At 51.3% G+C, this 19,704-nt stretch overlaps 11 protein-coding genes across 11 annotated transcripts; 6 read left to right on the top strand and 5 right to left on the bottom strand.

Moving 5' to 3' along the window:
• Positions 1–339: 339 nt before the first annotated feature.
• AA0111_g3782 (hypothetical protein) lies at positions 340–1,293 on the top strand (the record flags this gene model as incomplete). Its single annotated transcript, XM_028649706.1, has 1 exon — positions 340–1,293. The coding sequence occupies one exon, from the start codon at positions 340–342 to the stop codon at positions 1,291–1,293; it is 954 nt and encodes a 317-aa protein (XP_028508571.1).
• A 4,753-nt stretch (positions 1,294–6,046) lies between these two features.
• On the top strand, positions 6,047–6,295 carry AA0111_g3781 (hypothetical protein; the record flags this gene model as incomplete). The annotated part of the gene is made up of 1 exon (XM_028649705.1): positions 6,047–6,295. One exon carries the CDS (start codon positions 6,047–6,049, stop codon positions 6,293–6,295), a length of 249 nt encoding a protein of 82 aa, XP_028508570.1.
• Positions 6,296–6,306: 11 nt separating this feature from the next.
• Positions 6,307–8,719, bottom strand: AA0111_g3780 (hypothetical protein; the record flags this gene model as incomplete). Its single annotated transcript, XM_028649704.1, has 2 exons — positions 6,307–6,478; positions 6,882–8,719. 2 exons carry the CDS (start codon positions 8,717–8,719, stop codon positions 6,307–6,309), a joined length of 2,010 nt encoding a protein of 669 aa, XP_028508569.1.
• Positions 8,720–9,300: 581 nt separating this feature from the next.
• Positions 9,301–9,633, top strand: AA0111_g3779 (hypothetical protein; the record flags this gene model as incomplete). Its single annotated transcript, XM_028649702.1, has 2 exons — positions 9,301–9,380; positions 9,432–9,633. The coding sequence occupies 2 exons, from the start codon at positions 9,301–9,303 to the stop codon at positions 9,631–9,633; spliced, it is 282 nt and encodes a 93-aa protein (XP_028508328.1).
• Positions 9,634–9,644: 11 nt separating this feature from the next.
• AA0111_g3778 (hypothetical protein) lies at positions 9,645–11,249 on the bottom strand (the record flags this gene model as incomplete). The annotated part of the gene is made up of 1 exon (XM_028649701.1): positions 9,645–11,249. The coding sequence occupies one exon, from the start codon at positions 11,247–11,249 to the stop codon at positions 9,645–9,647; it is 1,605 nt and encodes a 534-aa protein (XP_028508329.1).
• Positions 11,250–11,539: 290 nt separating this feature from the next.
• On the top strand, positions 11,540–12,461 carry AA0111_g3777 (hypothetical protein; the record flags this gene model as incomplete). The annotated part of the gene is made up of 4 exons (XM_028649700.1): positions 11,540–11,551; positions 11,725–11,920; positions 11,970–12,301; positions 12,354–12,461. The coding sequence occupies 4 exons, from the start codon at positions 11,540–11,542 to the stop codon at positions 12,459–12,461; spliced, it is 648 nt and encodes a 215-aa protein (XP_028508332.1).
• Positions 12,462–13,041: 580 nt separating this feature from the next.
• On the top strand, positions 13,042–14,009 carry AA0111_g3776 (hypothetical protein; the record flags this gene model as incomplete). Its single annotated transcript, XM_028649699.1, has 2 exons — positions 13,042–13,585; positions 13,657–14,009. 2 exons carry the CDS (start codon positions 13,042–13,044, stop codon positions 14,007–14,009), a joined length of 897 nt encoding a protein of 298 aa, XP_028508333.1.
• A 574-nt stretch (positions 14,010–14,583) lies between these two features.
• On the top strand, positions 14,584–15,017 carry AA0111_g3775 (hypothetical protein; the record flags this gene model as incomplete). The annotated part of the gene is made up of 3 exons (XM_028649698.1): positions 14,584–14,643; positions 14,703–14,821; positions 14,870–15,017. The coding sequence occupies 3 exons, from the start codon at positions 14,584–14,586 to the stop codon at positions 15,015–15,017; spliced, it is 327 nt and encodes a 108-aa protein (XP_028508330.1).
• Positions 15,018–15,240: 223 nt separating this feature from the next.
• AA0111_g3774 (hypothetical protein) lies at positions 15,241–15,549 on the bottom strand (the record flags this gene model as incomplete). The annotated part of the gene is made up of 1 exon (XM_028649697.1): positions 15,241–15,549. The coding sequence occupies one exon, from the start codon at positions 15,547–15,549 to the stop codon at positions 15,241–15,243; it is 309 nt and encodes a 102-aa protein (XP_028508331.1).
• Positions 15,550–15,687: 138 nt separating this feature from the next.
• AA0111_g3773 (hypothetical protein) lies at positions 15,688–16,002 on the bottom strand (the record flags this gene model as incomplete). The annotated part of the gene is made up of 1 exon (XM_028649696.1): positions 15,688–16,002. One exon carries the CDS (start codon positions 16,000–16,002, stop codon positions 15,688–15,690), a length of 315 nt encoding a protein of 104 aa, XP_028508336.1.
• Positions 16,003–16,490: 488 nt separating this feature from the next.
• Positions 16,491–18,995, bottom strand: AA0111_g3772 (putative exo-1,4-beta-xylosidase; the record flags this gene model as incomplete). The annotated part of the gene is made up of 3 exons (XM_028649695.1): positions 16,491–18,133; positions 18,189–18,815; positions 18,869–18,995. 3 exons carry the CDS (start codon positions 18,993–18,995, stop codon positions 16,491–16,493), a joined length of 2,397 nt encoding a protein of 798 aa, XP_028508337.1.
• Positions 18,996–19,704: the final 709 nt, after the last annotated feature.

Below are 19,704 nucleotides of genomic sequence, written 5' to 3'. Positions count from 1 at the left end.
GACTCATTTACAGATGTCGTCTCCCATCGAAGTGCGCACTCGAAGCATGCCGCTGCTTCCCTTTCGCAGAAGGAAGGTAGTCCCGGTTACTGCGGTTCTAGGTAAGGTTTAGCGCCCGGGTGGACCCCTGGTGCTCCCAAACACGGCGCATCACCCATCATCCTGATTGACGGCGCTGCATAAACATCTTTCCCACCTGCGCCGCACATTGCCATTGTTTGCACTCCCGCATGCATCTTTCTGAAACGTTGTTGCTCAACGTTCGATGCTAACCCCAAACACAAAGACACGGCACCATTGCTCCCCGAACTCTACTTCACCGCCCGCAAGAGGAATGACATGAACGGGTCAGCTTGGACCACCGACGACACTTCTCGCACTGCGAACGCCGCACCAGCACGCACGACCTCGACCACCACTACCATGCCCTCGTACACAACGCCCCGCAACGTCTCAGGCCCGCTAGCCGTCGACAAGGCGCCCATGAGCCCCGATGAGAACAGCTCGTGGAACCGCCCCAACCACTACAGCACCCCCAACTCCAAGACGTCGCAATACATTGATAAGATCACACAAGAGAATGACCGCCTGCGACGAGAACTCAGGGCAGAAAAGCTCGCCCGGGAAGACGAAGCCAAGCGTGTGTCGGCTGCACAAACCAAGGCCGAAGACTCCCGCGCCGAGTATCAGCATCTCCAAGTGCTCGCCGACACCAATGCGAGGGCGATAGAACGGAAAGACCGGAAGCTGGAAGAGCTGAAGGCCACACTGGACGCTGAGATACAAAGACGGAAGTCAGCAGAGCAGCGAGCCGAGGAAGCGCTCAGGATGCTGGGCGACACACGATCAGAGACCCAACGACAACTCTCACAAGCATACGAGATGAGGGGCATGGCAGACACGAACCTCGAGACTGCACGAGACGGCTTCAAGCGCATCACCGACGGCTACGAGAAGAAGGTGCGCCAGATCAACGACGAGCTCAACGAGCTCCGGAGGAAACGCATCGAAGACGCCGATAAGATCAAGCGACAAGCCATCATCAGCGATCAGCTACAACACGAATCGTCACGATCGACGCGAACGGAAGCCAAACTGACTAACATGATGGAGATATACAAGAAGGAGCACCGGAAAGAGATGGAAGGCCTCATACAGGAAGCCGAGAGGCTGCGACGCGCATTACCAGAGAAGGAGCGAGAAGCGCAGAAGCTTGTCGACTCGTTGAAGGAGACCCGCGACAAGATGCGATGGGTCATGACTCAACATGAACGACAAAATGGGGGGAAATAAACGCGTCGTCGCCATACTCCACATACTATCCAACAGCCCGGTAAATGGGGCAACGAGCGAGACGCAGTATAGAGACGGGCCAGCCGCTGCACTAAGCACGGCCTGGCCTCTGCGCTCCCGCACCACACGACTATAATGACCAAGCTTTGTTTCCTGGGTTAATTGGCAATCTGTAACATATCTGGATATGGCGTTGGAGTTAGGCATACATCACCACATAGGATGGGATGAACAGGCGCTTACTGGATATCATGGTCAGGCCCGACATTGCACGCGCAGGTCATTGTTTAGCTGTTCTCTGAGCAAAGGGCGTCTCACCGCTGGATATCTACCTCCCTAAATCCATTCGTGTATTTGTTCGTCGCACGATCCTATTCAACTCGATTGCTCTTCATCGTTTCTCAATATAAAAACCACAAAATGATTATTCAGGCAGACGGCAACGCATCTCATCAGCTCCCACCATTGCCCTGAGCGCTGTTAGCTCTCGCACGCTCTTTCCCGGACCCTGAGACGCCAAGCAAGACCTCGCCCTTCCACTTCTAGCTTTGTTTACTCCCACCAGCATCATCGTGACCTGGACGGTTTTCAGAACGTCCACTCTCATTGTGTAGAACAGTAGATTGTATACATTGCCGTCTCAGCAGTGGACGATCTGCGCTTCACGTATTGAACTCTCACCTCAGACAGCTTCATGGCATTCGGTAAGACCAATCACGATCGTTCCACATTCTTGCTGATCATTAGGCTGGCACATATTTATTAAACTCGAATCTAGTACCCATAACAGCACCAACTTGCAAGCCACCATCGGATTTGAATACAAACTCGCCAACCCAAGTACAAGTACAACGTTGCCAGACCAACACTCGAAAATGCAGACTAACAACCCCCAAGCGCAATATGCGGAAGTCACTCTATGCGGGCCATACCGACCGCTGGAAGCAAGCGAAATCTCAAGTCTGGAAGCGACGTTCGTCCTAGCAAGCAATCAGTAACAGTGTGGACTTGAGCGACATACATCCTCACCGTGGGGAGTCCTCATCAGTTGACGGGGGTACCGCACTGCGCGCAGCACTTTCCTGGAACCACCCAGACAGTGTCTCCACGTTCGAGACAGGCAGGGCAGCGACGACCAGGTACCTGTAACGATCAGCCGATGCTCCAACTCAAATGCTACTCCGAACTTACCGGCATGGTGGTGATACCTTCGGCGTTGCTCATACAAGGAATGGCGAATCTGCCAATGGGCGCGTGCAGCCACATAACGCTTCGTGGCAGGTGGCGGGGTTGCAATTGAGTCTTAGATGACATGGTTGGAGCGAACGATGACGAAGTGTTGAAAGAAGAAAGCAAACAGGAATAGGCTGAAAGACCCAACGAGTGTAGTGAAGAGCACTAAAGGAACGGGCTGGAAAGCGCGATGCATTTCCACATAGGCCATACACGCGTCTTTATAGCTCTAATGCTTCCCGGGCGGCTTCGGTACACCAAGTTCCATATCACTAGCGCAACTCTTGTGTCTTGCGGCACGCTTGTAACGCCCGCATCAGTCTGCAATCTTCCGAAACGGAGGAGACGACTCGCTCTCGCACCTTCTCTTTGCACAATGTGCATGGATCGTTGCGCATCGTCACCGATAGCTGATCAGGAATGCTTGCGCCATGCAGTCCTATTTTACTGGGGACATACGGGCAGATACATGTCGACCATTGTCTTGGAGACGCTAGCCTTCCAGATCACCTGTCGAAACCCAAACGGCGTTAGAGCAGGGAGACCGTTGTATACACTGGAACCACAAAAGACACAAGCGTAGAATGACCCCAGTATACAATTACCTCAACACCAAGTTCTGCTGCATCTTCTTGATGACATTGAGAAACAGGCAGCTTCTGCACCAAGCAACACCGAATAGGACGAAGGAGCAGAGTTTCCGTCTAACTCAGTCTAATCTGAACATGGTACTTTTTCGTTATTGCGCAGAAACACGATTGTACAACTTGACCCTTGGCGTGCATCCGTATTGAACTCGACCTTTCACGTCTGAAATGCGGCATTGGTAATCTCGATGAGCCTCGTCGTTTTTTCATTTTGTCACATTCGGCGCTAAAGAAGCCACTACTCTTCGAGCCCTGCAATATGCAGCCGCAAGCAAACAGACGCGCTTTCCCCACCTTCCTACACGATCCAGGCTTTCGTTGCTTTTGCGGTCTTGCGTGATCCAAATCATCCTGCGACGCATTCGATGAGCCACCGTCCGTTTGCATTGCGATCGCTGCCTCGCTTGTCAGGCCAGAGGTATCGATAGCCGTCCTTCCGTGATACGGTTGTTTTCAACCGTTGTGCATGATCGGTATAAACCTCATTCACTCAGTCTGTGACAAGCTGCAACATCGCGTCTGTGATAACTACTGATTATACTTATTAACTCAAAGTCTCAAACCCCGGTCTCCTGTTCGCCGCATAAGGATGCACTTCGCGTCCTGCCTAGGGCTGACTGTCTACAATTACGAATCATGCTTGCCGATAATTCGGTCATCATCTCACACCTCTTGATGCCAAATTTATCCCGTCAGACATCTCTGCGTCATTTCTCCGGTTAGCAGACGAAATGAACTAGTCCTGGAGCGTTGCAACCCTTGACATCCAGGTCTCGGTGAAATACTGGTTGTATGGTTTCCATCAGCCTCAACTTAACAGACCTATCACATATTCGTTTCGCGTTTGTTGTGAACGAGAATCTTCCGACTCTCAGCAACGATAGGTCGGAAAGACTGCACCCTCCGACAGCATGGTTCTCGACCTAACAGCCGGCGGGATGCTTTCGTTCGTGAGATCAAGCGGTTCAAGGGACACAACGAGTGGTCGTAGCCATATGGAAGTGGAAATCCTCTCCCCCAATCTTTTCCACTTGCGCAGCAGTTGGTGCCGGTCATATTTACTGAAGAGCTCCGTGTCTATCTCAGACGCGATGTCTTGTCACACGTGAAATTGTAAGCATAGTCGACTAAGCCACTACTACGAGTTACAAGCCTTGCAATTCCGAAGCTACCATGACTCTCTCTTAGTACAAGCACTGGAAATTTTGGGCCGCTACATTGTAACTGGTGAAACGAAGCCGTCGACACAACCAGCCTAGTGTTATCATTTACTAGGCTGGGCTAGAGGGCCGTTCCGTTCACCAACCCAGTCGAAAGTTGCAAAGTGACTATATCACTGTCACCCTTCTCTTGGTGAGCAAGCCGACAAGCGGTTTCCGTTGCTTGCCGCCATGACGGCCGTGCTCGTTGAGACTACCCTAGATTGACCAAAGCACAGATACCGATAACATTTTCCCGCTTGGTAGGCGCCGTTACCTCATAGATGAGCGATCTAGTCCTGAGGATGCGCTACGATCATCGAAATATGCTCATAATGTCAAGGGGTCACCGTCCAAATCTCGAAGTCAGTGGACCAACCACATCGCTTGCTGTGAGCTGTCAGTCGCCTCACGAAGGCGCTAGCTATGCACATCATATTTCGTGCTTTGGTCCCCACTCTCGACCTGGCGCACGCACGGCACACGCTACACCAATGGACTCTGAAGCCTTTCTAGCAATACTCAGCCTTCGCATCACCCGCTCGGAGTGGTCTGCTTCTATCTAGCCCGTTATTTTATATGAATGACCGCTCAGAGAGGTCAGTCGATAGACTACACATGACAGAGACAAACTACTGTCCGCGGAGCCTCTGACCGCATGTGTTCTCGCCGTCGATTGTCTCGTAAGGCGATACACGTTTCAAGAAGAGCGCCGTACGATTGGAGCAATGGCCTTGCGGCGAAAAAATAGCAACTTTGTTCAGGCGCCTCATGGAAGACAAGATTGAGATCTCATTCCGACGCCACGCGACGATCGCTGCAAGATCTCTGTTACACGACATTGCGCAAGCCACGTACAACGAACGCATTGAATTGCTTTCTCCATTGCACTAAAACAACGTATCAGCGTCTACCCGTGCTGCAGGTCCGCAACACTCAATTCAGATCTGATTAACATAGTAACACGCGGCCGCTTTACAATAATGCCTTTGCGTTACAATCGTGAGAAATGACATCGCACCAGTACCACGGTAGCCTCTTGAATGGCTTTCACTTCACCGTTTCGGGTCCGACACAAGTCTACAAGAGGCAACCCGTAGTATCATAAAATACCGAGCTTGCGGATGAAGCGGCGCACTACATTCCTTTTGGCTGACAGTCGGAAGACGACTCCCGACCAGGCAACTTGCACAGTAACCATCAAGAGCCGCATGCGGTTGGAAGGGCGGTCGGCGCTGATCATCAGCCTTGCCCGCCTTGCAAAGTCGCACAACATATCTTCGCCTGTTTTTGCCCGAGTAGACGTGTACGAGGTGCCTCGGCTGCCGTCTCAACGGACGTCCCGTCGTACAGGTAACGGCTGTCTCTCAGACAATGCTGCCGAGTAAGACGACGTGATGTCAGCATTCATTGTGTTTAGTGTTGTACCTGCCACCGCAGAATAGCCCTGGTCTTGTCTCCAGCTGGTAATTCTCGCCGTCTTCACCGCTTGGTTCATAGATGGACATCTGATCGACCACTTCAAATGTGTGAACCGACGATCTGGCACGACGATGTGAATCTTTGTAAAAGGTTTGAGTTGCAGCGCTATATGAATTGTAGTAAAAAGCAACGGCATATACAATATGAGCAATCTTTGTAGTGTCCATGTTCACTTGTCCGGAAACAGGCGTCATGATTGATCTAACCATCACTGTTACAACGAAGCAAGTCTCCCGCGTAGACCACCACGCTGCCGATGTCTCTCATCTCTCAACTGGTGGTAAAGACGCTGATGACGATGTAAACTCTCATGATCAAATTGTTTCCCACGCTGAACCCTCGCACCTCTCGGAAACAACTAGCAGTGCATTAGCATGGAGTCGCACCAAGAAGTGCACCGGCTCCAAGGAAAGAGACAACAACAGTAGCGGTCAGGAATAACGAATAGTTTTTCAAGCCCTACTGACCGTCTTCTTGATGCGGACCAACAGCACACCCTTGGTGATGACACCATTTGAGTCGTATAAATGCAGCATGCGTAAACCCGTCTGCAGACGATCGAGACGGAAGCATGCCCAAGCCGCTAGATCGTCGCTAATCCTTTCGTCATCCATAACTTTGAACCTGGGAAAAGCATGTCAGCATGGCTCAACACCAAATAGCTAACAACCGGAGTCTATAAAAATACAAGCAGTGCTGTCAACAAAACAACAAAGCAATGACGCTGCAGTGATGCGAACGGGAATATTGGCGATCCGCAGGCCTGGTGATCCCGGTCGTGGCCCTGATCGTAGCTGCGTGCCACGATCGCTCACTCGAAATCTCCGTTTCGAAAGCTGTGGAACTAGCGAACCTCGCGTATGCAGAAAAATGATGCAGACTCATCCAGATAAGGTTGAAATACCAGTGTTCGACCACCTTTCTCGGTAGACCAGTAAGAGCATCCGTGCATGCGAGAATGGTACTTGCGGCTCCCACGGCGACCTGCATGTACTTGACACGTAGCGAAAAAAGAGATGGGACTTACCTGACAAATGTCAATTCTTCTGTAACGCCGGGTACACCAGCGAACTTGACAACTTCACCGCCAAAGTCGGGATCCGTGGTCCTGGTTGTCTTCGTCTTTTGCTTGTACTCGCCCTTCTGGCTTCTTCCATTTCCGGGCACGGGTTCAGCATTGCGCTCCTCGTGCGACTCAACATGCAGTTCAACCTTGACGTAAGGCTTGAGGTCCTTCGGGTCGTCTTCCTCAGGGGGCAGAGGGATATCTTGTCCTGCGAGGAACTCAATGGTCAAATCGAGGTCGTGATGGGGTATCGCAGTCTTCTGTGTCGCTTCTTGGCTCGTGCTACGATAGCCTTCAGGCTTGAGAACCCAGCCACCTGTACCCGCGAACATGGCTTCGTTTTGCATCATTCCGCCATCCCAGCGCTGCCAGTTTAGTGCTACTATCTGAACTCCAGCACGCCAGAAGACAGAAGGATTCAAGTTGGACGAGGTTAGTCGCAAGCCCTTGGGGTAAGCGCGCATGAAGAAGTGCTTATTGTGTTCAAAGAGTCGTACAGGATCGGACTCGTGAACTTCCATCAAGGTTCCTTCAGATAGAGAGAAGACATGAGTAGGTATCTTGGCCTCTGGAGCATCGAGGGTCTTGTACGAATAACCCCCCAAGTAAACACCCAGTCGCGATAGCGCTTCAATGATCTTGGGTTTCGGCGCGGGGGGTTTCTTTTCTCCATCTGGGCCAACCTCGGATGATTCGGAAGCGCCAGAATCAGTGCTTGTGGTGTGCTTTAGTGGTGGTGCTGATGCTGGTGCGGCTAGCGTTGTAGGCTGAGGCTCGGCTGCGACCAGCTTCATGTGCCCACGTTTGACCTTGACCAGAATCTTATTTTCCAGCTCCTTCAGAGTCGGTAGATGAGCTTCATCTAGACCCTGGGCGGGATCTAGTGGTAGCTCAAGTAGCATGCCTTTCCAGTACTCGTTCATAATCTCTACCATAATCTCCTGCTGTTCTGGGCCAGTGTGTACTTCGAGACTGACTATCAGTGGCAGGTTTGATGCAGCAAATGCGTAATCCCTGATGGTGGCACATACAGCGCGGAAGGTCATATCCTTGGTCAAAGTGTAGCCGTGAAGTACCCTAGGCTCGGCCCTTGATGTGTATGAAGCAGAATGCCAAGGCTTGATCTTGTTGTCTTCCTCCTGAGGCGGCTGGGGTGTTTGTTCTTCTTTCTCCTCGTCGCCCTTCCTGCCGAACTTCAACCCGAGCCTTTTTCGGATGCTAAGCCCCGACTTGGATTTCTTCTTCTCTTTCCTTGCGTCATCCGATCCTGGGTTTCCCATGGCAGCTTCCTCGTCTGAGCTAGAATCTGAAAGTTCGTCTCCATCCCAGACATCAACCTCGACGCAACGGCATCCTCGCATCAAGACGTTCTTGTAGGCATCGACGCTGGAGTCACTCGACAGCTGGTTGCCGGTGAGGTATGTGTTGTGACTTGAAGAGATGAAGTAGTTAGAGATTGGATACGACTCGTCTACAGGCTGTGCAGGTTTCAAGACACTTGCCGAGCCTGACATGAAGTAGTTGGCGAAGTGTGAGAAGGAGCCGTCGGCCAGAAGCTCAGCGTTCTGTCCTGAGCATTGCTGCTCCTCCGTCAACCACTTCAATTGTCCTTCTTTTGTCGTCAAGTCGTATCGCTTCGTGATTTCGTCGTAGACTGCCTTGATGTATTGCGTAAGGAGCGGTGATAAGGCATCGACCTTGCGGGCTGTGGTAGAGGCCGATGCCGTACCACCACCGGCCTGAAGCTCTGGGTTAACGGCCTTGGGGGTGCCCAGCTTATTGTCTTTGGTGGGCGTCATGTTGCAGCGCGAAGATGTCAGAAGAGGCGGTGGTAGGTTTATAGGCGGCAGGAGAGTCTAAAGTGGCAGTGTGCCTGGATAATGGCTGAGCGCAGGCAGCTCAGCTCGCTGATGGGTGTTAGTGCTTCCTTGTGCAATTGGACGAGGATATGCGCAAGCAACCAACGTACTTGTAATCTAAAGTAGGCAGCTGTATGTGCAGCTTACAGTTGGACTACAGGCCAAGTGTGGAGTGGCAGCGGGATCTAGTTGTAGAGGTATGAGGAGGTGCGGCCCGCGACGTTGAAGCGGGCGCAATAGCCTCATGGTCAGCTCGTGCCTGCCTTGGCCTGCCGCACTGGCGTTTGATCATCCAATTGGTGGGGCGCTGACACGCAACACTCGACGTTTGCTGCACGCGCAACGTGAAAGAAAGGCGGGCTGCCCTGTTTGTGGTGCTGGGAGAATAGGGTCTAGGCTTGACATGTGCCGTTCTAGCCTTGCCAAGGCCGCCGACGTCACTCAGGGTCCAGCATCCTAAGATGCCATCGATGTATTGGAGACAAACATTTTCGACGCAAATCGCTAGGTGCACATTCACCATGGTAAAGTCACGAAAAGAAGCAGAAAGCCAAGTCCGTTCCTGGGGATTCGGTCACGTATTTACGTGGACTGATAGCCCGTAAGCCCATCACCTTCCCAGCACTGTGAATGCAGCCTGACTTTGTTGCAGCAACGCGCACTACTCGCCACACAAGCACAGCGGCAAGACCACACACCTCGTCCTCAATGGCTCCATAACATATACATATCCCGAAGATCCTGATGCGAAAAAGGAAACAATAGGCCCTGGCGCAAGATGGGACGTAGATGCGAACAAGGTACACGAAGTATGGGTGGGAGACGAGGGATGTACATATGTCATTGGAGAATGAACAGACTCCACTCAGCCCAAGAAGCCATTCTGTCCCAGGTACTTGATCGCATCGAGTGCCAGTTGATCTGCCTTGACCAGCTCTTGCTCTACCATGCGCTCGTACAGTCCCGGTAGCTTCTCCTCTTCCTTTGGAGGATGCTGATATCTACATTTGCTAATATATGGGCATCTTCCGTTCCGCTTCCAATTCGTACACACACTCATACTCTTTGTCTCAGCTTTCTTCGGTGCCCGCGCAGGAGGTGGGACCTTGATGGGTGGCGGAGCAACCTTGGACGATGTGGTTTCGGGCGCTTCGTCGCTGTCGCCTGATTCCGACTCGGATTCGTCCTCTTCGGAACTCGATACCACAGATGACTCTGACAATACTGAACTCTCTGCCTCAGACTCCGTCTCGCTTTCGTACCCTAGGCCTAAATTTACTACGTTTGGCGTAGACTGCTTCTTCGTCATGCTTTCGTGAAGCCTTTTCCGCAGCGCTGCAAGTTCTTCCTGTCTGCGATCATCGGCCTCCTTTTTTGCCCTATCATCCTTCTTCGCCCTGCCGTCCTGTCGATTCTCGCGAGGCTTCGTCTCCGGATTCGGGGCGTCGTTCTTTTGCTCTCTGGGTGGCTTGCCGCTTACTCTACGCAAGAAGTCAAGCTCGGCTGCTCGTTTCCTGGCAGCCTCTTCTGCCTTCTCCATAGCTCTCTGTTCCGTGGGAAAGTTCTTTCTTCGGTCTTTGATCCATGCCGCGACCTCTGCCCCTGTCTGTATGCTGATTGTCTCTCCGTTGTGTTCAAACGCGAACCCTCCACCCTTGAGCTTTTCCGTGTATGCGGCTTCTTCGTCAACGTCCTCCTCATCACTACTCTCATCCGGGACCTGCTGGTGTGACAGTCCTAAATTGACTTTGCGCTTCTTGTTGTCCGGTCGTACTACGGGTGGTGGAGGGAGAGAGAAGCCGAAGCTAGGGACTTGTGGAGGTACCGCAGCCTTAGCCCTCGGTGGCTTCGAACTTGGCTGCGGTCCATTCGACTGGGATTTTAGGTTGTTGTTCCGATCATTCAGTTTTCTCTTCTGACCGGCGTGTTGCTGAGGCGAATACCGTGGGCTTGATTGGGTCTGCTGAGGCGGTGGGGACTGCGGAAAGGAGGAGCTGCCCGTGCTCGTCATGTGGTTTGCATATGCGGCCATTGACTGTACGCCGCCCGGTGTAGACATGTATGACATGACCTGAGCGAGGGCGTTAGGGTCATATTGTTGCGCGCCGCCAGCGAAGGTAGGATTGTTGTTGCCATTTGCAGAAGCACTGTCCGACGGCGCATTCGTCTGGTACTGCCCGTTGCCACCATTATGCCCTCCTCGATGATTTGCGCCGCCCCTGTTGTTCTGATAGCCGCCTCTTTGACCGCCTCTGCCACGCGCGTCTCCCCGTCCGCGGTTCTGCCCATGGCCACCTCTGGCGTTTCCACCCGTGTTGTTGAAGCCACCACCTCGATGCTGATTCCCACCTCTCCCGCGACCTCTATCACCACTTCCTCGGGCATGGCTACCTCGTTGACTCGCGGACGGCTGCTCGCTGGATGTGGCCTTCGGCGGCGGTGGAGGAGGTGGAGGGAACCGGAACGACATTGTGCTGTTCGTGTTTATGGGTATCGTGTGATTCGACGGATCAAAGCATTACAAGTATTAATTACCAGAGAACGTACATGATGTGGTATAAATCGCGAAAAAGGCAGATGAGGGAGATGCGACGCGCCTCGGGAGTCCGCAGACCAAAAAGTTCCTTATCGATATTACTAGCGCGGCGCTAGCCGTCACCCAGAGGAGTCTCGCGACTGACTCTACTGTCTATATCCACCATGTCCAGGTAGCGGCCGACCCTTTACTTTTACATCCATGAAGCCTCCGAAACTGCGATCATGTTCATACTTGTAAGTCTCTGCCCGACCCGGGGTCTGACACGTCCTCTTTGCGCTTCCGCGCCACTTGACAGAAAATTTGAGCAGCAAGAAAAGATGAGAGCACTGGACGCGACTACGCGTATACCGATTCGTTGATGATCGCGTTGTGTCATTGTGTGGACTCCCTGCTAATCACATTGCAGACCACGATTCAAGACTTGATACAGATCAAGCCGCAAGACTTTGAGAAGCCTAGCGCACAAGCCATCAAAGATGTAGTCAACGACAAATACAGCAATAGGATAGTTCCCGGCATTGGTCTTTGCCTCTGTATGTGGGATCTCGTTTCAGCGACCGAAGGCTTGATCGGTCACGGGACAGGTCTTGTTAATGTGAACAGTAAGTCCAATTTCACCCATCAGGTAATCTGTTCTCACACCCAACTCAGTCGAATTCCGTATGACTGTCTTCCGTCCTTTCCGCGGCGAAATTCTTTATGGACGGATAAAGTCTTCCAACGAAGAAGGCATCATCATTGACCTGGAATTCACGTCAGAAGTCTTTGTCCCCTATCAAAACCTACCAGAAAATTCGTCCTTCTCCAAAGCTGAGATGGTCTGGATCTGGAACTCTGAAGGCACCGAATTATTCTTCGACAAGGGCGAGCCAGTTTTATTCCGAGTAGAGCATGAGGAATGGTATGATCAGAGGCCGACTATTGTGGAAAAGGATGAGAAGGGTGAGATCATTGAAGAGAGACCGACAGCTTGGAAGATCATTGTAAGTTAATCCGAGTCGTGGAATTCTCGGGCGTGTCTAATACCTTTGACAGGGCTCGATGGGCCAACCTGGTCTCGGTCCCACACTCTGGTGGGCTGAAGGTGGAGAAGAGGAAGAGGGCGAAGAAGGTGATGTTGAGATGGAGGGCGCCGAGGAGTGATGCCCTCCAGCCAGACGTTGAGTGCTGCATTTTAATGCTGAAATCATACCTGCCTCAAAGATGCAGTCTGATCTTGGATTACCGAGCCTCTAGATTTGGAGCATGGTCACCAACATTCGTAGGAAGGCTCCACACTCAACAACCACTTATTGCAGAACCAAGGTCAACTTTCGGTGGCCACTTTGATGCATTCCGTAAGATTGTTGAAATCGACTTTGCTAAGAGGCTGGATCGGTGACATCATTACCTCGCTTAGCGCCTTTGCGTCTGCATCAGGCCATCCGTCGCATCAGCGTGTGCGTCTATTTTACCAATCCGTCAACATCTTGCATCAATCTAACGTTCTGTGCCACCCATCTCCATGCCAATGTTTCGGGAAATATAAGAGTGGGGTTGCGGTGACAGTTTAACACATTTCAGGCAGGTGCTGTCGATCTCGACCCAATCGGACCAAAAGTCCACGATGATGCGATGCCCAGCCTCAACTCCGTGATAAGATGCCGTCACTGGCAGTGAAGTTCATATGTAAAGGCGTCTCAGCTTCTAAATATTGGCGTTGCATGATATCAGTGTCTTCATAATGTGGTTCACTACTCTTTTCTGCGCTGCTGTCTTGACAGCAACGATCATAGCGAATCCCATATACGCGGCGAACGGCACCAACACAACCTATGTTGGCCCAGAAAGTGGCCATCTCGTGATCGTTGGAGGAAACTTACAAAGCGAGAGTATCTACCAGCGCATCATCTCCCTCGCTGGAGGTCCCAACGCATCCATCGTAGTTGTTCCCACTGCCGGCGGCGAAGATACCTATGACCAGAACTTCACCACAGCCGTGGCTTTCCGGAAATATGGTGCCAATAATGTAACCGTCTTGCATACGTATGACCCCGCCGTCGCTGATACCGACGAGTTCATCGCTCCTTTGTTGGGTGCCAAGGGTATCTTCTTTGGTGGTGGACGACAGTGGCGGTTGGTTGACGCATACGCTGGAACCAAGACTGAAGTGGCATTCCAGACTGTTCTGGATGCAGGAGGTGTCATCTCAGGATCGAGTGCTGGCGCGAGCATCATTGGCAGTTTCCTCGCACGCGGTGATACAGCGAATAATACCATCATGATAGGTAGGTCGCTGATCATCCTGTAATCTACTAGCAATATATCGTCACAAACAAAACTAACGCGGCTCCTCTAGGTGATCACACTGTTGGCTTTGGATATCTCAAGAACTCAGCCATCGACCAGCACGTCTTGGTACGCAACAGGCACTTCGACATGTTTGAGATTCTCAACGCCTACCCAGAACTACTTGGGCTGGCGATTGACGAAGACACTGCTTTAGTAGTCAACAAGAACGAGCTGGAAGTCATTGGCAGCACGTACGCGCTGATCTACGACGGCGGGTTTTGGTCCAGGGAAGGAAGCTGGGAGAGGCCTCTGCCACCGCCCGATGCAAGGTTCTACTTCCTACGGGAAGGCGATAAATATGATCTCGGAACAAGAGCAGTCATTGAGCCGGAAACGACAGGCAGTGGTGACGATGTATGATGAGGTGTTGTGGGCAGCTAAGAAAAGAAACACTTTCATGTTTTCAAATGAAGACCTGCAAAGCCAGCTTTGATGTACAAGTTAGAATCGAATTTGTGTCGGAATCTCGAGTGATGGACCTTCGAGGATCTGATGCTTCGCCGGTTTCGCAATTAGTGATCATCTGTGGAGGTTCATCCTGTTCTTTCAACTGCCGTCATACATGTTTCGAAAAGGTATGCTTTCATGGAATATAATGTTTGCGACCACAATTGCATTGGTGAATGGAAATTCAAGTAATAAATTCTCATTGCATTAGTTTTCAAATAATGCAACCATGATGAGAGGGAGAGTGAAAGTTCAGAAGATGCCGCTAGGTATGTTTGGACCGTACCTCGGCATCTTTCGGCTCTACCGAGAAGGAGCGGAGCACTCTTGCAGATAGCAACGGCGTCAAAGACGCGACTTGTGGTATCATCATCTGTCTCGTTTTCTCAAGTACAGAATCTCATTCCTGACTCAGAAGCGATATTTTGAATATTTCCATCTTCGCCAGCTAGCCTTGGAACAATTGCGCGTTGAGCATTACGTCATCATGTCCAGCCCCTTCGATGTCATTGCCATCATCACTCCCAAGCCCGGCAAGGCAGATAGGGTATGCCTCGATAACAGCACCGACACTATCTCTTCAAACAAGCAGCTAATGTTTTCTAGGTCGAAGAACTTCTGACAACCGCAGCCAAAGCTGTAAAGGCGAACGAGCCTGGTACGCTCCGGTACCATATACATCGTCAAACCAAGGGCGATGCGCCAATATTCGTGATGCTTGAAACGTGAGCTTCTTTTTGGTATCTGAAAGGTTCAAGGCTGACGTTAATTAGATATGCAAACAAAGCGGCTCTGGAAACACATGGAAAGAGCGAGGACTTCAAGAAATTGGGAAAGACGATGAAGACGGAGGATTTGCTCGCGGAGCCGATGAAAGTGCTCTTCACTAAAGAGGCAGGCGGATATGCTAGCAAACTATAGACCGTATTACAGAAAACTCTAGAATTCTGTAGCGAAAGAGTCGAGAACGTCACGAAGACTTTAGAACGAGAACTTTGCATGGAAGATTGTGGTGTCGTGTCACTTGAAAAATGCTAATGACTATTCAGGTGAAAACCCTCCTTGTTTACATTGTCAAAGTTCACGAATTCTGAACGCGCATCTTCTCGAGATCTTTGTACTAGTGTACCGCGCTGGCAGTAGTCTAAATGTCGTAAGGCGAGATCTGTTGCACCTTTGTATTTTCTGACTGCCTCAACTTCCAAGCCACATAGTACTCCTGGAACTTCTCTTTATTGATCTGCCTCACAACCCACTCCTTGTCTCGCTTTAAAGATGGCTGACCATCGGAGTGTATGCCCGGGGACGCTTCTGCGAAGAAACGCATGAGATGATGCTGGTGGTATTCGACAAGCGCGTGAACATGTTCAAGGAGCAGCTTCTTCTTGTCTTTGCGCATGACGAAGACAGTGCCAACAGACATCTGCCATTCCAGTGGTGCAAGCCCCCCCATAGAAACCGGATCGCTTGCTCTGAGGCTTGCAGCCGATATTTAGGAAAGTGCCCGCTGTGTTGACCCAAGGGAACTTGCTCGAGGATGAATCCGAATGCTTCTGCCATTTCTTGACACTTCCAGGAATGCGCTGAACAATCAGAGGGATTTCGATGTGCTTGAAACGTCGGTAGCTGTTTGTTCAAAGATACGATGGAAGGCAGGAAGCTCTATGGGCTCGTAACGAGGACGACCGTCGATATCGACGTCGCCATTGCAGTTGATGCGCACGCCAACCACATTACTTAATCCTGGCTGTAGGTCCTCAATCGTTCGAAGACTTCCGTCCTTGAGATAGTAAGTGTTGAGCCAGTGTGCGAGAATCCGAAGGTCGCAGGGGCCGAGATCTTGACTGTGAGATGGGTCGTAACTGTGGGGAACGTCGTCGAAGACATCAGTGCCATAGGCGATCATAGGACCTCTCCAATCGTGCAGGTGAACAGAGTTGAGATCAACGATCTTATCGCTGGCTTTGTTTTGCGTGGATCCGTCATGGGGAAAGTCTTCGCGGTAAGACAAGAAGAGGGTTTACGGAAGTAGGCGGGTGAGAGCGTAGCTGTGTCGGATTTTCGTATTTGTCATATGAACCAACTCTCCGAATTCGGACTCCATTTTGTTTATAGCTGCAAGTGAACCAGGACAAACGCTAAGAAAGTTACATCCGTACTCTTCCATCTCGTCCTTAGTCTTGAGCCATATGAAACGTGGGGCGTCTTCGTCGGGGTGGAAATAGATAGCTCGAGTATACTTCTCACCAGAGTGTTCGGCTTTGGGTCGCTCTTGAAATCTTTGAACGTGAAGGTGAGAGGAGAAATAGACGCACGGGAATGCAAATGTATGTAGAAAGAGTCATCGAATGGCTTCTCTCCACAAGTTCCATTACATTATAAACGGTAGCATATTTACATAGTGTTCTGTAGATCTGCGGGTTCCTCTGCATACTCGCTTCCATAACCTCCGTACCAGTAATCACCAACACCCTTTACTCCCTCAGCAGTGCGGTTAGCAGGCGGCTGAGGCCACATGTCTAGCATAGCTTGCTCGCCGGTCAAAGTGAAGTTGATACTTGTAAGCGGGTGGTTATCGATTAACAAGGTATAGTCACCAGGGTAAAGGACCTTGTTACCCATCTCGTCGACCCTGGCAAGAGATGCAAGAGTTAGATTGAGAATTGCAGTGTCAGAAGCTCCACCAGCGATGTTGTGGAGACGCTTGTAAGAGACAAGCGACTTCTTTGGATGAGGCGCAGGACCAAATTCTCCAGCAATATAACCAAGAGCGACGTAGTCGGATGTGATGTCGCCGTCGTTGGATACTTCAACATCTACAGAAGCGAATGGGCAGCGCTCGAGGAAACCTCCGGTACTATTGCAGCCCTGTGTCAGCGCAGAGATTGCGTAGCTGTTCTGCATTTGGGTGGTGATGTTGGCAGAAAAGTTGGTGTAGTGCAGACCGTGACCGAACTCGTAGACAGCACTTCCATTGTACCACTTGTAGGTGCGGCCGGGGTTGTTTTCACCAGGGCGCATGTTCATGTCCATCATAGAGACCTTCGCGATGTAGTTGGAGGGGTACTGAGTCGTAGGTAGACGTCCAGCAGGAGCAGTCTTTCCGGTGACAATGTCGATGATGGCCGAGCCTCCATCCTGACCAGGGTACCCAGCCCAAAGGATGGCGGAGATGTTGGGGTTATTCACGAGAGGAGTGCTATCGATTTGGCCTCCGCCAGTGACCACAACGATGACTGGCTTTCCTGTTTCAGCAAGCTCAGTGATAACATCAAGCTGGGCTCCGGTCCATGTAAGGTATGTACGATCCTGGTCTTCCTCCTCAACGCTGTTGTCGATACCTCCAACATACATGAGAATATCGCTAGTAGAGTAGGCGCCGTAAAGATTAGACCAACGGTTTGTCGTTGGGTCACCTTGGCCACCAGGGTTTCCTCCAGCATAGTTTATGGTGACGTTGAGCTGCTCCAGGGCGTACAACGGAGAGTGTAGGTACGTAGCGACACCAGCGTAGTTACCAAGGAGCTGAGAGGTTGCATTCGCCCAGTCACCGAAAAGGCCAATCGACGTGGACGAATCGAGAGAAAGAGGCAGCGTACCATCATTCTTCAACAGAACAATACCCTCAGCAGCAGCTTTGCGGGCAAGCGCCTGCGAAGCATTCGTGGCGACTGAGTTCCATCCAATCTGACGGTATGGCTGGTTGTCGGGAGAGTCAAAGTAGCCCAGTCGGACAAGCGATGAGTACTGGCGGACGAGGGCCTGGTCAAGGACAGATTCTTCAAGCAGACCTTGCTGGAAGGCAGCGGGCAGATGTTCCTGCATGTAAGTACCGCAAGTGAGGTCGGTACCAGCTTTCAAGGCGTCGGAAGCAGCACCTCCGCGAGTTGCAGACCATTCATGAGGCAAGTAAACATTCTGTACGGCGTCACAATCGGAGGTAACCCATTGCTCTTCATTAGTCCAACCCCAATGTTCGCGAAGAATCGTCTGAAGCAGGTAGGGATCGGCGCATGTTGGCACACCATTGACCGCATCTAAAATCCGTTAGTTCCAAGCAAACATACAACGAACGGTTGACATCAGACTTACTGTAGCTGCACATGAAAGCACCCACGTTCGCTTGAACGCAGGCCTGGAAGGGAACGAGGTAGTACTCAACAAGGTCCTGCTGAGAAATCTGCACATCGTTCTGGTAGCGGAGGTTTCCGTTCCAGTCTTCAATATCGTAGCCAGCGAAGTGCTTGCAAGTTGCGACGACACGTTTGTATTTGTCAGACGCATCGCCCTGGAGTCCGTGAACCAAAGCCTGGACGTAAGAAGACAAATGGTAGGGGTCTTCACCAGGTGTTTCTTGACCACGACCCCAGCGGGGATCACGGAAAGGGTTGATGTTGGGCGTCCAGAAGTCAAGACCAGTCCTGTTGGCGTTGTTGAACGCACGCGCTTCGGTTGAGATGACCTTTGCAACCTCGGTGATCAGGTCATCGTCGAAGGCCGCACCCATCAAGATGGGCTGAGGAAAAGAAGTCGAGTAACTATACTCTCCCTCATCGCTGAAGTTGGTATAAGGACCGGCAATACCATGAAGACCCTCGCTCCACCATTGGTAAGGCGGTATACCGAGACGAGGGACACCTGGAGAGCCACTGCTCGTAGCATTGATCTTCTCCTCAAGTGTGTAAAGAGCTACGAGAGACTTCGCGCGAGCCAGCGGTGCTGAAACAAGTTAGTATTACAAGGTCGATGTAGCAGCAGATAGATCAACGTACATGCTGAAGCATCGCAAATGGTCTCATTGCTCAACCTTCCACTGGTGCAGTCAGGGAAAACGAATTGAGCATAAGCTCCTGTCGCAGCGACGAGCAACACTTGCAGTGAACGCGTCGAGGTGAGCATGATGCCGGTTGTCTGGTTCGGATGGTCCGGATACTTCTCTTTCACATCTCTTCACCACATATCTTATAGCAAACTAAATAGCCGTAGTTGGTGACCCTGCGTCAGCACACGGTTGGTAAAGACATAAGCCCACGATGTCTATACGTCATGGTTATGATGGCCACGCGGTTGAGTACTGATCGCCAGTCCACTTATTTCCGACCACCGAGCCACTCTTGTGTCCGAAGCCACTCCCGATGCTTGGCCCAGAGGCATACGGCAGCCAAGAGTATACCCGAGCCGCATGCGGAGCCCCATGGTACTTGCAAAGTCTGTGAGGGGTTTGCGCTAAGTGGAGCTAACTGCTCTCCGATTGGCTGTACATTCAGGCTGAATAGAAATCCACGACCGTCAACGGTAGGCAAGGCACGGCAACAAGACCTGGACGACTTCGGTCAATATTGAGAATACATGACAAGCTCGCATAAGCATCGGCCGAATAATTGCAAGGGATGCGCTGATGCGGGGGTGCGGGGTGACTGAATAACGGGATGAAAGCATGGATCATATTTGCTTATGTCTCAACAATAGTAATTTCCGCATGTTTCGTCATAATCGCTCAGTGGCTCACAACTAAGACCTGCAATATGGTATTGACCGTATAACTGGCCGCGGAATGCATTGCCAACTCCCGAACGTATCTCAACTTTACTACACTGTCGAAGTCTTG

The sequence above is a fragment of the Alternaria arborescens genome, assembly GCF_004154835.1.
Source record: "Alternaria arborescens strain FERA 675 chromosome Unknown contig_7, whole genome shotgun sequence".
Taxonomy (NCBI): domain Eukaryota; kingdom Fungi; phylum Ascomycota; class Dothideomycetes; order Pleosporales; family Pleosporaceae; genus Alternaria; species Alternaria arborescens.
This window is presented reverse-complemented; position numbering and strand designations above follow the sequence as displayed.